The following is a 17133-nucleotide window of genomic DNA, read 5'->3' as shown; positions in this document are numbered from 1 at the left end:
TGTCCTAAGACAATCTCATTAATGAAGTTTCAAGAACCAGCTTTAAATGATTACTCTTGGGATATACTGCACCCCCCCCCCCCTACATATTGTTCACACAGGGATTGTGAGGATAAGGTTAGAATAATTACTGCACGCACAGAGGCATCCAAACAATTATTCCCGCCTTGCACCATAACTAAATGGAACAGGAAGAAACCCTAATAACTGGTACAATGGGACGAACCCTCTGCCATGCATCTCACGTTGGTTTTCAGAGGACAGATGTAGAAGCAGAAACATTTCAACTATTGCACAGGTTCCATTTCCAAGAGACTAACACAACAGAAGCTCTTAATGAAACTATAGACTGTCATATACAATTTTAAAGGCTTTTTTGTAACATACTCTTCCCATACGGCACAGGAATTTATCAGAGTACTTTAGAGCCTTTCACTGTATGCATATTTGTGTAAACTACCACCAAACTACCACCAATTGCTTTTTATGGGGGGGGGGGTCTATCCTTTACCAGCAATCTGTACATAATGTATAGAGTGAATTGCTCCATCCACTCATTTTATGACCAAGCAGTTTTGGCTCATATAATCTCACACAACCAGAAAAGAAATAAAATATGAATCAATCACCAATCGCAGTGGAATACAGCACAGTTATTTATTTACTGGGAATATGTAGAACAATTACACTGGCGTGCTCACTGGAGAGTAAATTCCTAGTCCACACCTGTTTGGCCACGATAAGTTGACCCTTTGCATGGTGGCTGTCAGGAGAGGCAGGAAGAGCGCATTGCCCCCACATTAGGACTGCAAGGGGAGAGGAGCAGTGATGGGAAGGCAGCGCCAACTCCTTCCTGCAATGCTAGCACAATTATCCATATTCTGTGCTTGTATTAAAGCAAAGGAAATGTTGGCAGTGAATATTTTCCATCTAGTGCCGATTTTCTCCACTACTGGCAGAACAGTAAAAAGGGAAAACTTATCCTGGCCAAATAGTACCCATGCTTTTGTACAATGATAGTCATGTTCCTGTCCACCTAGCTAACTAAGCACTTTACACTGACAGAAGACAATAAGCAACAATGCACATCTTACTTAGCTGGGATAAAATGGCTAGGACAAGCACATAAACAACCTTACATCCTCCTCAAAACAGCTTAATCTCAAAGTGGCATCGTGGGGCATTGTCATCTAAAAGTACACCTCAACAGCAAGGTGCTGTAGACCAACAAACACACTCACTTGAAATTTTTAGCACTTTATAATAGGAGACAATGGTAGATTTAATAGGGGGCATCTACATCTATAATCGGTAAACCACTGTAAAGTGCATGGCAGAGGGCACATCCCTTTGTGCCAGTTATAAGAGTTTTATCTTGTTCCGTTTATACACAAATAATGATTGTTTTAATACTTCTGTGGGTGTTGTAATTAATCTAATCTTGTCCTCACAATTCTTACTCATGTGATAGGCAGAGGGTGGTAATATATTCCCAAAGTCACCATTTAAAGCTGGTTTTTGTACTTTGTCTGATGTAAATATCTATCACACATTTGTGCCTCCACATCTACCACTAGTGTCTACTATTGGAAACATTGTTTTTATAATTTGCTCATACACAAAGACTTTCCTGTAACAATATGGAGAGAGACTAATCATAATACACTTTGAGTGTGTTGAATGTACCAATACTAGTAATCTGCTTTGACCAATGACATTCTAATGTTGTTATCATACACGTCCAAACTCCTCCCCCCCCCCCCCCCTCCCCACGTTTTTACGTAAGTTTGTGATGACAGACAGACTTGTAGCATAGCCCCAAGGTCTAGATTTGGTGACAAATTAGTTATGCGTGGTGAGGCCAACAAATGTTAATATGAAATTTAGTTGTGATGACATGTTGATCTGCTGCATTGTAGCCTGAGGAATAGAGTAAGCTGACATATGATAGGCTGGTTGGAAGTTGGATAAATCAATGAATGTGATATACATACACCTTAACATGGTACCATATGCAAACATTGTATGGTTGATTGGTTTGTTGGAGGGAAGGGAGCAAACAGCATGGTCATTGGCCCCATCAGATTAGGGAAGGATGGGGAACAAAGCGGCCTGTGCCCTTTCAAGGGAACCATCCTAGCATTTGCCTGGGTGATTTAGGGAACTCAGGGAAAACCTAAATCAGGATGGTCGGATGCGTGTTTGAATCACTGTCCTCCCAAATGCGAGTCCAGTGTGCTAACCCCTGTGCGACCTCACTCGGTAACATTATACGTTGATGAGTCAGGTTCGTACATCATGATGATGATGATATAATAGGTCAGAGCACAAATTTTGTGACAGAAGGTTCAGTATCTTCAAGTTTACTTCTTTTATTCTTTGAGTGTCTATTGGTGGTTTCCTTTTTCGCAAATGCCCAGCTGACAGAGAGAAACTTATCTGACATGGGCTGTTATAAGCAACTGATTGGATCGTATGTCCTGTAACTCCAGGAACAAATTCTGTACACACTGGACGAAGGTGTCGTGAACATAAAATGAGAACATAAATCTTGCCTTCGTTCTTTCTTGTTTGCTATTTCCAACCTCATTCATAGTGTCAAAACTCATGAATCCTTGATAACAATCCGAATGACAAACACCACCAGACATACAAGATGTGGATTTTCCACTCTGGGAGGCAGAAACAGTTACTTGTATTAATATCTATTAATAGCGTTTGATTGTTTAGGGCGTTTCATATTCCACTACACTAGCCAAATATATGTTCAGTGTTAAGCACTCATATCAGGATATACTTTAAAAAATCGACAATGCGCGATAGAAATACGTAACAACACAAGTACATGAACGTATCTGTTTTCTGTTCTCCAATGCATGCAGTTATTAACGTTGACACTTACATGTTTACATGGGGCAGAAGAGGTTATGGATCCATATGGCATACGTAAACATAAACAAAGGAAAACCATCTACATAACGACATTTTTAAGGATACTTTCCAGGGTAAATAACTTGCCGTCTCCATCAATATTACTCTCAACAATTTCATCTGGCAAATCTGTTTTATTTTCAGATACTTCCTCTTCTTGAGCCACCATCGTCGTCACCATGCCAAAGTTCTTTGCGTACCATAATACTACTTCTCCCTCCCAGTCATTACTGAAGCTCTTTGGCGCTATTCTCATGTAGAAATAATCAGCGACATTAATTTTCGTCACTGTGCTCTAGAAAGTTACTATATATATATATATATATATATATATATATATATATATATATATATATATAAACCACTAGTACGAGGTCCACCTTAAACTAATGTAGTTGTTCCAGTGTCTATTAGGATCGGATAAATATTTAGTACTAACGGGCAGATGACTGTGAATACATTGCTGAATATCTCATGCGTCCTAATGACACAGTTTCAATCTACTAATAGTCTGTAGGTCTAGATAAGAAATTTCAGCAAGAAGTGGGTTCGCCTCCAAAAGAGTATTTCAGTGTAAATTCAGGGCATTAACTCGTAATAGCGGGATTTCGTCATTGGTCTTGTGTCTTCATGGCAAAAGACCCCCCAGGATATCGTAAAGTTAAAATTTATTAAAAACAAAAAAGGAAACACCGATCGACCATAAGCGTTGGCAAAGTCGTTAATTATGAATGCGCAGTAAGGCGCAGATAAATGAAAAAAAAAAGTTATTCATTTTTCTTTATACATGGTTTCGTTTCTCATTCCCTTCCATGTAGAAGTTTCTGTTAAGATGTGCGGTTCGGATTAAGACGTGCTACGAATGTTTTGTGTCGTGTATGTTGCGAAATAAGAGAAAAGATTTGATATCAGTATGAAGTATATTTTATTGAAGTGAAGTGATACCAAGTAAGGAGGACTTCCTTATTTTTGACACACACTGGTGTCCTTGAAGTCTGCTGCCTGCATCTACAATTGAAATGTAAGAAAAGAAGTCTGATTAGCCAAAAATCACACAAGTATCACATTTCTAATAATGCAATTGTAATATACTTTAAATTAATTTTTTCCATTCATATATATTTTTATTATGATACAGTTGGCGACCTGAGTGTCAGGACTTCAGGGCACTAGTTGGGAGTAGGGTTTCTTAACTATTTTTATAGTAAGAAATTTCTATGACATTGTTATTAGTCATAAAAACTAATTGTCGGGATTTTCTGTTTGCAACAGGGAGCAAGTGATGCAAAAAGGCAAAAATTGAGGAGAAAATAATGGAAAGGAATAAGAATTGGATCCAGGCCACGTAAAATTGTATATAGTAAGCTGCTTTCTTTGCGTATCAAAGGTAGGACAGGAATAGATGTTACACAGGGTTTGACATGACGTAAACTACAATTATCAATATAATAACAATGTAATAATTCGCATACGAAATTTTAACATTTTGTGAAATTTTTATTTTTGCATATTCATACAACATGGGAGAAAAATATATGTCCATTATTGATAGCAATGGCGAAAACGCAGTCGGCCAAGATAGCGTAGGATTGCGCGATCGAACAATTGGAGTTCAGGCGCCATGCATGCCTACTGCAGAAAGCTTAAATGGGTCAGATATGAGTGTCACAGGTGTGACAAATGATAGCGACATTCCACAGTACAATAACCTTGACAAAATAATGTTTACATTTAACAAGACAATGTCAGTATCTCCCAAAGCGACATACCGCTCATGAATGAAATACTAGAGAGCGATTCCAATACGAAACTTGACAACATGTTACAAACACCACTTGGTGTCAGCACAAACATTAACTTGGAAAGTACAGCTGACAGCAACCACAGTATACAACTGAAGCACTGCTATGGCAGTTATTATCTACATAAACATGATATTTGACTATATGAAACACAATATGAACATAGTCCGCCTCCATAGCACGGTGGTAACTTTATCACCTACACACAAGGAGGCCTCGTTTCGATTCCTGTCAGGGGACTGGGTGTTGTGTGTTTTTCATCATCATTGACAAGCAAATCGCCGAAGTGGCGTCAACTAAAAAGACTTGCAATACTGCGGCCGAACCCTGAAGGGGATATCCTGGCCAATAAATGCCATACGATCATTTCACTTTTCAGTGATATAAAACAAGATGCGAATACCAAAATTGATAATTCGACACACAATCAGAACACCGTCACACGAAATACAATGAAACAAGAACAAAAACAATTATTCAAGGACTTACAAAACACGGTTTCGCAGAAGTTCGATGGCTTAGACAAAAATTTTCGCACTGAACTGGACGAAAAATTGAATGATATGAGAAAACAAGTAAAGCATGAAGTACTTTCTGAAGTTAACAGTAATATTACAGAGCTGAAACAGAAGGTAGATTCATTTAACGACCACAGTGATCCAGTAGAGCAACAGATAAAGAAAATCACAGATGCATATACAAATACAAAAGTCATACAAAACCAGTTGATTTCGACAGTAAAAAAGGTAACCACTGTTTTATAACAAACTAAATAAAGACTATGAAGGTGTACCTCTATCTGTCGACGAGCTTACTGTAAGGGTAGCAACATTAGAAGTTGACTCAGCATGTGCTAAGAAGGAGAGAGAGAAAACCAATGAAAATCTGAGTGATATCATTAGTCAAACTGAAGCAGGTACGTTAGATAAGGGTAATTTCTTGTTGTATGATCCTTTCTCTCCAGCGCAAACGACAGCTTAGTGCCCATGGCGGAATCCATACTCAGTCAGATATTTGCCCTGGAAGGAGTTCTCGTGTGTGTCGGTATTCTGCAGGGATTTACAGGGTTAACTCTGCTCTGTCTGCGGTTCGGTCCAACTGCGATGCATGGCGGGTGCAGCCCAGGCAGTGGCACATTACAGAAGGTGAAATAGAGAAGGAGCACGTGTTTCGACAGGAATTTCTTGGGTACTTTTGTTTGGGGATTAGCTTCTCAGATTCTCGCCGGTGTGGCGCGGCCCGGCAGGTGATACAAGCCCTTGGGGTGTGCAGCTGGGGCAGCCTGCATGGGCGGAATGACAGACAGTGCTTGCTTCAAAGTCGAACGATTTTTAACAGCGTAATTATGTTTGATGGGTGCTTCATGAAAGTATTCCTTGCACGATCGGAAAGAAAAAGCATCACATTTGTTTAAATACGAGGGTTGGAACTTAAATAGTGGCAACTATTCAGTCACAACCGATTCAAAAGAGTTATGTTTGCACCTGTTACTGTCCTTCAAAGTAGTCACCAGCATTATGTAGAACCTGTTGCCAGAGATGTGGAAGGCATAGTATACTGTTAGCAGACCCTGTTCTGTTGACGGTGAGAATGGAGCGGTATACTGCCTGTCGAATCTCTGGAACAGTTCTGAAGCGAATGCCATGAAGTGGTTTCTTCATCTTCGGAATCAAATCAAAGTCACAAGGACCTCAATCCAGCGAATATGGTGGATGGTACAGTACTACCCAGTCCCATCGACCGAACAGAGCAGGCACAGCTTGTGCTTTATGCACCTGTACATTGTCGTGCAGAATGATGAGTGGGTTGCGCAGAAAGTGTCGCCGCTTTTTTCGCAAAGCTGGTCGCAGGTGATGCTCTGAAAACGAACAGTAATATTGTGCATTGATGATCTGCTGTGGAGGAACGTGATGCGTTAGGATAACACCATCACAGTCGCACACGAGAATCACCATAACTTTAGACTGTTCCATCGCACCATCAGCAGAACAGGCTCTGCGAAAGGTGTATTACGGCTTCCACATTGCTGGCAACGAGTTCTACACAAGCCTGGTGACTGCTTTCAAGGACTGTAACAGTTGTAAACTTGTAACTCTTTTGTACCTTGTAACTCTTTTGTATCGGTTGTGAATAAATACACTCCTGGAAATGGAAAAAAGAACACATTGACACCGGTGTGTCAGACCCACCATACTTGCTCCGGACACTGCGAGAGGGCTGTACAAGCAATGATCACACGCACGGCACAGCGGACACACCAGGAACCGCGGTGTTGGCCGTCGAATGGCGCTAGCTGCGCAGCATTTGTGCACCGCCGCCGTCAGTGTCAGCCAGTTTGCCGTGGCATACGGAGCTCCATCGCAGTCTGTAACACTGGTAGCATGCCGCGACAGCGTGGACGTGAACCGTATGTGCAGTTGACGGACTTCGAGCGAGGGCGTATAGTGGGCATGCGGGAGGCCGGGTGGACGTACCGCCGAATTGCTCAACACGTGGGGCGTGAGGTCTCCACAGTACATCGATGTTGTCGCCAGTGGTCGGCGGAAGGTGCACGTGCCCGTCGACCTGGGACCGGACCGCAGCGACGCACGGATGCACGCCAAGACCGTAGGATCCTACGCAGTGCCGTAGGGGACCGCACCGCCACTTCCCAGCAAATTAGGGACACTGTTGCTCCTGGGGTATCGGCGAGGACCATTCGCAACCGTCTCCATGAAGCTGGGCTACGGTCCCGCACACCGTTAGGCCGTCTTCCGCTCACGCCCCAACATCGTGCAGCCCGCCTCCAGTGGTGTCGCGACAGGCGTGAATGGAGGGACGAATGGAGACGTGTCATCTTCAGCGATGAGAGTCGCTTCTGCCTTGGTGCCAATGATGGTCGTATGCGTGTTTGGCGCCGTGCAGGTGAGCGCCACAATCAGGACTGCATACGACCGAGGCACACAGGGCCAACACCCGGCATCATGGTGTGGGGAGCGATCTCCTACACTGGCCGTACACCACTGGTGATCGTCGAGGGGACACTGAATAGTGCACGGTACATCCAAACCATCATCGAACCCATCGTTCTACCATTCCTAGACCGGCAAGGTAACTTGCTGTTCCAACAGGACAATGCACGTCCGCATGTATCCCGTGCCACCCAACGTGCCCTAGAAGGTGTAAGTCAACTACCCTGGCCAGCAAGATCTCCGGATCTGTCCCCCATTGAGCATGTTTGGGACTGGATGAAGCGTCGTCTCACGCGGTCTGCAAGTCCAGCACGAACGCTGGTCCAACTGAGGCGCCAGGTGGAAATGGCATGGCAAGCCGTTCCACAGGACTACATCCAGCATCTCTACGATCGTCTCCATGGGAGAATAGCAGCCTGCATTGCTGCGAAAGGTGGGTATACACTGTACTAGTGCCGACATTGTGTATGCTCTGTTGCCTGTGTCTATGTGCCTGTGGTTCTGTCAGTGTGATCATGTGATGTATCTGACCCCAGGAATGTGTCAATAAAGTTTCCTCTTCCTGGGACAATGAATTCACGGTGTTCTTATTTCAATTTCCAGGAGTGTAGTTGCCACTACTTAAGTTCTGACCCGCGTATTCCATATATCATCTTCTATCCCATGAACTGTTTAAATACACATTATTCCACACAGTGTCTAAATTATTCAACCAATATTCCATACACTGCAGTCGATTTCCTGCCAACTGCCGAATTCTTTACATAAATAAATATACAGTCTCATATCCCATAAAGTGTTTAAATAAACAATATGCCAAATGTTGTCTAAATTGTTTAAATAATATTCCATACACTATAATCGATTTCCCACCAAATTCTTTAAACAGAATATCTGTCACCCTTGCTGAGCAAATGTATCTTCATGCCTTTCTTAACATTCCTTGAAGGGCAGGTCGTAATAGATGCTGTCACAGCCTTATGATCACTGGCAGCCTTATGATGACTCGTCTTAGAGCAGTCTGCATGGTGCGCAATCCAAGACAATGATCCTGAGGGTTCTGGTGCAGTGTGCAGGGTTGTTAAATTTAGAATTTAAGTTGGCTATCCGAGATGGTGAACCATGACATTATAAATAACTTCAGAATCCAAGAAGGCGATCCAGGATGGGGATACGAGTGCAACTCCTGCGTCTCCAGTCCAAAAAATTTGTTCCAGTGTCCATAGCGTTGCAATCATCTACCTCCCACCACTCATCCTTAGTGTCCAACTTCATTAGCTATTGCCACATGTGCTCTGTGCACCATAGTGAAAGGTCAATCATAGTCATGAAGCATCATCATAAATCTACCACCTCCAGAAAGAATAAAAACTTACACACATACTTAGATGTAAGTACTAACTCATTCCTCTCTCTGTCTCAATGATTATAATTACTATAATTTATTATGTATCTATCTGCATGTGGTTTTCTTTTATTTTTCCTTCACCTCATCAGCTGACAGACACATGATGCAGTGTCTGATACATTTGAGTAGCAGCAGCAGCAGAAATCAAGTGGGCACATGGATATGAACCCTTGAAGCTCCCAACATGTTGAAGTGGAAATCAAGTCAGCATGAATTACTGTTTCCAAACTTCGAGTTTCCATTCTATACGAGGGGCGTTTGAAAAGTTCGTACAAAGTCCGAGAGTTGGTACCACCAGAGCGTCCTGAGGTCATGTTTAGTTAGTAGCATCTTTGGAAAGAACGCACACCAAGTTTCAGCCACATTGGTCTATTTCTTTGCGTTTGGCATTCGTGTGAATCAAGGAAGTCGAGTAATTGTCAGAAAATGACGATAAAGAATTTCATGTGGTGATTAAACATTACTTTATGAAAGGCAAAACGCCTCGGGAGACTAAAGAGAAGCTTGATAAATATTACAGTGACTCTGCACCTTCAATTAGAACAGTTTATGTGTGGTTTCAAAATTTTTGGAGTGGTCATATGGGCACAAGTGATGCTGAACGTTCTGGATGCCCTGTGGAGGTTACGATTCCAGAAATCATTGATAAAATCCATGATATGGTGATGGATGACAGAAGAGTTAAGATGTGTGAGATTGCTAGTGCTGTGGGCATCTCGAATGAACAGGTACATAATATTTTGCAGAAACATTTGGGCATGAGAAAGCTATCCGCAAGATGGGTTCCATGATTGCTCATGCTTGACCAAAACCGGAATCGTGTGAAGTGTTGCAAGGATGGTTTGCCACTGTTCAGGAAGAATCCACACGACTTCAAGCGTCGTTTTGTCACTATGGATGAACCATGGATGCATTACTATACTCCTGAGACCAAACAAGAATTTAAACAATGGGTTACCAAGGGAGAATCTGCACCAAAAAAGGCGAAGACCATTACTTCGGCCAGAAAGGTTATGGCAAGTGTCCTTTGGGATTCGCAAGGGATATTCCTCATCGGCTCTATGGAAAAGGTTAAAACTATTACAGGTGCATATTATTCATCGTTATTGGACCGTTTGAAAACCGAGCTGCAAGAAAAACGCCAGCGATTGGACCGCAAAAAAGTCCTTTTCCATCGCAACAATACACCAGCACACACCTCAGCAGTTGTGGTCACAAAATTATTGGAAATAGGATTCCAACTTGTTTCACATCCCCCCTATTCTCCAGAGTTGGCTCCCTCGAACTACTATTTGTTCCCCTAATTTGAAGAAATGTCTGGTGGGACAAAGATTTTATTGAAACGAGGAGGTGATTGCAGCAACTAATAGCTATTTTGCAGACTTGGACAATTCCTATTATTCAGAAGGGATCAACAAATTAGAACAGCTTTGGACGAAATGTATAAGTCTAAAAGGAGACTATGTCAGAAAATAAAAAAGGTTTACCCCAAACACGTAAGTAGTTTTTATTTTTGCATGGACTTTTCAGACACCTCTCGTACAATGTCTGCACCAGTCATCGAGCCACCAGCATTGTATAGTGAATCGAGGAAGGATATCTTGTTATTCACTACAACATACAAACGGAGTGCAAGTGGGAATAAACATGTTGTAGACATGTCATCCTATTGTGAGTTCAGTGTAGTGTCAGTGTTCGAAAATCCACAACTTGGCAAAGACCAGTCATCATGTTTACAGTTTCGGGGTAAGAAAATCAGTGTTAGTTAAAGAATAATATTGCCATCCATCAAAGAGTGTGTGATCAGTGTGATACAGCTAGTTGAGAATGAACTGAATTTGTAACAAACTGAATTGAATTTGGACTGAACTGGAAAATCAATGTTAGTATTTTAAAGAATAATAGTGATCCATCAGAAGAGTGTGTGGTCATTGCGATACAGGTAGCTGAGAACCTATAGTTATGAATCTACTACTGCTATACCTAGTTGGAACAAGTGCCCTTATAACTGACTATGGTACAAGGTTTAAATCGAATTACAGTGGTTTGCCAAGAACTCATGTTGACGTCTTAGCCATCAAATTCGTCTGATCTGATTGCACCTGGAATAATTACTGTATGTCACGTTTACATCTGTAATTTACAGCTGTTGTGCATAAATATATGATCCCAGATACCTCAGGGGGAAATAGCTGTAAAACTGAGTCTTCAGCATGCTCGATCTTCTGGTAACCAAAAGCCTGCATGTAGAATCTTGTCTGTATCTTAACAGCAGACCTCTCTATCATGGCCATTCTCAACCTTGGTCAGCGATAGACTTCCAACTCAGGCATGTTGTTGAAGGAATAATATCTGCATTCATCAGAAATGATTTAGAAATCCCAAGGAAATGTTTGATTTCTATGTCTGGCGTTTATGGACATTGAGATGTGTAACATTCTCTGTCCACTGTCTAATATATGTGGTCATGACACTCCTGCTACCTGTTACATTAACAGGGTGTTATTGGGTGTAGGGTTCCCAAATCATATATAGATTGTGTAAAAAAAGCATCAAACCGAAATAAAAACTTCTCTGTCACATCTGGTATGCTCCACAACCTCGGGCAGCAAAAAACCCAAGTTTGTGGTTGAAGGAGTCACACATGTATTCGTCAGAGATGATTTAAAGTCCTGTGGAAACATTTGATATATAGGTAGGAAAGTTAACTCATTGCACACCTGCGACACTTCGAATGGATGTTTAGCTCTACCATCTAACTTCACTCGCAAACCTGTGACACTTCCTACCATTCATTTAGTATGACGCAAGATGTGACTTTCACCAATCAGAGGCGGTATCCTTCCATGGTGCAAGGGTCTTCGACTATTTTGCGTTTTCAGTGGAGCAAACGTTGACTGATTCTCGACCAAATCCTTCTTTGTTTCGTATCACACTCCTCTACTAAAGGACTGGCAACTTTCCTCAAACATGGACGAATTCTGACAAACAGGACTGATACCAGAAACAATTGAATTTCCCTTGACTTCTTCTCAGCCCTACGCTACAGTCTTCAGTATTCTGTGGGAGCTGCACACGGCCTGAAGTCTCTTTGCTGCTACTTGGGATGACATCACAGGCAGCTGGACTGCTCTCAGCGGCTTACGTATCTCGAAAGGAATACCTCAACAATAATATGACAACTGCAGACTACAAAAACGAAACAATTCTAAAAACGAAATAAACATGATAATCTCCTTAAAAAGAAACACTCTAATGCTCAACTCGTTCCAGTTGTTCATTTGTCTGAACCTATACAATTTGGATATGAAATCAACATATGTAAGGAACACTTTATATCCTTAGATATGCCGCCCCTTACAAATGAACAAGCAGGAAAGAAGTAAAAAAGAAAAACAAACAAACATACACACATAAAATAGAAATACTTTTGCAATATTGAGAAACAATAAATGAAGTCACAAACACCATGGATGCCTCAATTATCTGTTTTCATTTGGTCTTCTAAGGCAATATGTCATCCTTAAATTTATTTATCTTACTTTTTTGTACCTTATAGGAGTTACAAAGCACTGTAGTTGTGGTATGACACGTTTGTACCTTTACAGTCTAAGATGATCAGTCAATGCCTCACTTAAAATACTTCAGTTACATAGTACAGCATTTGTAATAAACCCATTAAACAAATATTAGAACCCAAGTGTCTGAGTTTGTATTTGCATGCAAAGACTCATACAGCACTTTTGGGGGTGTTGTTGTGAAGCTTAGTTTCCATTATAAAATCCACTATAATGACACCAAAAACCAAATAAAATGTCATATACAAAAGGGAATAACATGTCATACACAATTTGTGTCATGTGAATGTTAATTTATCAAAATCCATCCCTGATAAAACTTCTCTAAGTCAGAAATAACATTTAGTGAGTTGTAACATGGTTATAAGTGGAGGAACTGAAGAAAGGTTTTATTTCTGCTCAGTCATAATGCTAGCAGTATCAATACTAGTATAGACATTATAAATATATTTCATTATAATGTACACCCTTGGTATACCTAAAGCATGCATAACAACCTCATAATCGAGAACAGACTCCTCATCTTGGAGCTGCTACTTAACTCACTCTATACATGCAGCAGCATCAGATACCTTTATTGGTTTGGAAACCCTGGCAGAGAACAAAAAAAATTAGTTTTGTTTTTCTTGATGGGTTCATTACCCAACTTAATACAGCATTTCATATTCATATAACGTAATCACCTTCCTCTTGACGCCACTCATTGAGTGCATATAAAACAACATACATAATTTTATTAATACCATAATAGTGTTAGCCTTACCGCTACCCCACTGTTCTAAACGATGGGTTACCATTATTATACAAACCCTGCTGAGCACTAACTACATACTATTTCTGAAATATTTAATTTGTTAGAATCTGCCGAATAAGCTTGTTATACCATAAAATTTTGGAAAAATAGCTCTTTAATTTCTTATGAATGGTCGTAAATCCTGGGTATTATACATGCCCTTCTCTTTGCTGGTTGTTGGGTCGGTCAATGCATGTGGTATCCTGGTTATCATGAATGGGTCCTCACACAGTGGGTAAAACGTGCCCATTGTCTTTCCACACTTGTCACTTTCCTTGTGACTTTTAACCAAGACTGTATCATGTACTCTGTACGATATAGGGGTGCTTTTTCCGCTTTTCAGCTTCCGTGGCCATCTTCTCTCTAATATTCTTTATTGACATCGACTGGAGGGCTGAGTTTTCTTCTGGCCCCTTAACCCATTTCATGTAGGGTTCCCCCTTGACCTATTACCTCTACTGGTGACACCTTGGTGTCTGTGGGTGGCAATTCAGTCAACTCTAATTCCAATTCACTTACTAATTCTGTTCAATTTTAGTAGCATAGTAAGGCCATAACAATTGTCCCAGTGTATGCATAACCTTTTCTGATGGATCACATTGCTACCAAACTCTTTGAAGTTCTTTGATGTAAACTAGCTTCTATTGTCCATTAACAGGTTCTCAGGTTTACTGACTTGCTTAAAATAATGATCTCGTTGTTTATTTGCTACACTATTGGTTGCAGCTTTTCTTAGAGGGCACAAATTTACCAACTGTGACCAACATTCTAAAATGACCAGGACATATCCCATTCCTCCCCGATCTCTAGGCATTGAGTGAAAGAAATCCAATTCCACTTGACTCCCAAATTTCTTATGGAACAATAGGATACAGCAATGCATGTACTCCTAAAGTATTTATTTTTACCTTTTGGCATATCTGATAGGAGTGTAATATTTTCTTAACCAAGATTCATGTTTTTAAAGTACTAGTACTTTTTCATATGCATGATACATTTCTTTGGTCCAAAATAACCTAAGTGTATATACCAATTATGTAATTCTGTGCTGTCTTTATGGAAGCATAGTAACCATTAAACTGTTTTATTGTTCTTATGAAACAACATTACTTCCTGTATCTTCAATTTTTTATTCTGATCTGAATTCTGTTGTTGTATGCTTTGAATTCGTCTATTTAAACTACTATCTTACAGTTGTAGAGTGGTTAATACGTAACTGAGCGTTTGAATACCTTTTTTGTACTTACTAATTTTCAAGAAATGTATAGCAAGTGTTCCTCTGTCCTTTACATCCTGTTTGATTGTAAGCCAAAGAGGTAATCTTCATAAGACAGCTGATACTAAGTTGTCTTTTCCTGTTATGTGGCTAAAGAAAATTTTAAATTGAATTTATAAATTTAACTATGTATTATAGTTTCATTGCCTGTCAATAAGTATTTAAACTTTCTGAAAGGCCACACTACAGATAATGTCTCTTTTTCTGTGATAGTATAATACCTTTCATGGTTTGTGACCATTCTATTGGGGAAAACTATTGGCCTATGCTCTACTGTCTGCTGCACAACATGTTCCTGAAATGTGCAGCATCCCAGACAATAGTGGGTTGTATCTGCTGATTGGTGGAATGGTAATGTGGAGTCTCGATGAAACAGTATAGATGAATTTGCCACACAATTTATATAGTTAAACTCCTCTGTACAATGTCCATCCCAACTCTAAGATGTGTTTACTTTCAATAATTTCAATAAGTGTGCACATTCAGTATTGCTTGTGGAAGAAATTTTCTATAAAATCCTATCATTCCTATATGACTTCAGTTGTCTTCTGTTTGAAGATTCTGGACAAAGTTTAATAACATATAATCTATGTGGGTCTGGTTTTATTCCCAAAAATGTTCCTCACACCTATCAAATTGCGAACTTTAATCGTAATTCCTTTTGATCTGAGTCTATTAAAAAAAAGTTAACATTTGTAAGTGTTCATTCCATGTAAATCTCTCTTACAATAGCAAGAGCTGTTTGCAGTGCTTCTATATACAAGACATACCTGCTGGTTTTGTTCACCTACAAACTGAGATCTTAGAAATATGGAGAGACCGAAATAAAAAAAACAGCACATTCCACCTCATAGCTTCCATTGTCCTAAGCAAGACAGTACCATAAATCTAATATGACAAGGTCTGCCGTAAAGTACCTGTTTTCACCTTCAGTACCTCTCACAATAGCAATTGTTAGCCATGCATTGCCACTGACAACTTCTGGCTCACAGGTCCACCTGATGTTAAACGTTAGAAGTACCATTAGCAATCTGTTAGATATGTTGGATATAATATGTACAACATAAAAACTTGTAATTTGTGTGATAAAAGCTATCCTGAATATTAGATCGCATTCTGTTTATGGGAGGGATGATTGAAGTTTAACATATCGTACATTGTATTATTCCCAGCTAAAGACTTTCACATTGCTTCTGCTAAGCTTTGTGTAGTGCACTCCCGCCGATTTCACTTCAACATATAGATTAAAGCATTGCCGGATAGTGTTAAATTTTCATCTAATGTGCGTTGTGAGTCCTGCATTGTCGTCTTTTGTGCATACATCGGATTCAACAGCAAAAATTTTAATCTGAATATATACTCAGTGGTCTGACTGAAGGTCTTAGCCATCAAGTAGTAATACTTTAGCGAGGGGAGAACAAGTGTATACTTCCATACGCTAAGTGTTCTCTGTCAAGTAGCTTCGTCTATGTTGAGAGGAAAACGCTGATAGATAGCAGTTGGCATTTTGGGGCAGGTAAACATTCAGCCGTGTATCACTTCCAGTGAGAAGCCTTTCCAAAACACATTGACAGGTACTGAGGAAAGTCTGCCAATTTCAGTATCCAGAGTCATGTTATCAGTAAGGACTTGTGATATGATTTCACTGCAACTGATAAGTAGTAGGATATCAGGGTCCTTTTTGGCCCAGATAATGATCTTATCATGTCCAGTGTCATGTTACACATCGAGATACAATTCGCAGACATAGGCTCAGACCCATCAGGAACTGATGAAGGTCACCGAGGGGAACCCACTCCCCCACATTTCTTAGACAATTGTCTGAGTTATATTCAAGGTTGTGACATAGCTCGATAGTGATCACATGGTCCTACCCATAAATTATGCAGGTGGACTAAATACGAATTATGCGATGTAAAATTGGTGGGAAATCCCTCACAGCCAGTGGGAACACAAAAACATGGTGGGAAACACAATGGAACAATACAATTTGAGCTCTCCTGCTCCTCACCCTCATCATCTTTCATAGCAAGCTCAACTGTGTGTGGACCTCTTCATTTGGGGTCTCAGAATCATAAGGGAGAGGTTCAGGTATGTTATAAACAATAGCAAATTATTGACAGCAATTTTCTCTCTCTATGTATGGTTCAATTATTCATGAGGCTAATCAGTTGTAATCTATAGTGAAAGGGCTGTAAATATTAACAATGATATAAAAATAAATTATGTTTCATTGACAATTTTTTAGTTAACAATCTTTTGAACATCTATTAACAATAATATTTTCTGATTTATTTACAAGGCTATTTTAAAGTAAATGGTTTTTTCTTGTAATTTGCTTACATACATTTTTCTTTTAAACTAATAATGTCATGTACTATTTACAAAAACAAA

General features: G+C 40.1%; 1 protein-coding gene across 1 annotated transcript in view; it reads right to left on the bottom strand.

Annotated features, from left to right (window-relative positions):
* Nucleotides 1-3151, bottom strand: part of LOC124777221 (signal recognition particle subunit SRP68-like) — a 77915-nt gene extending 74764 nt beyond the window's left edge. The window contains exon 1 of the mRNA XM_047252539.1: nucleotides 2998-3151. Coding sequence (XP_047108495.1) covers nucleotides 2998-3112 — 115 coding nt within the window. The 5' untranslated portion in view covers nucleotides 3113-3151. The remainder of the gene's footprint in view (nucleotides 1-2997) is intronic.
* Nucleotides 3152-17133: the final 13982 nt, after the last annotated feature.

This window comes from Schistocerca piceifrons, chromosome 2 (assembly GCF_021461385.2).
Source record: "Schistocerca piceifrons isolate TAMUIC-IGC-003096 chromosome 2, iqSchPice1.1, whole genome shotgun sequence".
NCBI lineage: Eukaryota > Metazoa > Arthropoda > Insecta > Orthoptera > Acrididae > Schistocerca > Schistocerca piceifrons.
The sequence above is the reverse complement of the archived record's forward strand: the minus strand, read 5'-3'. Positions and strand labels throughout refer to the sequence as shown.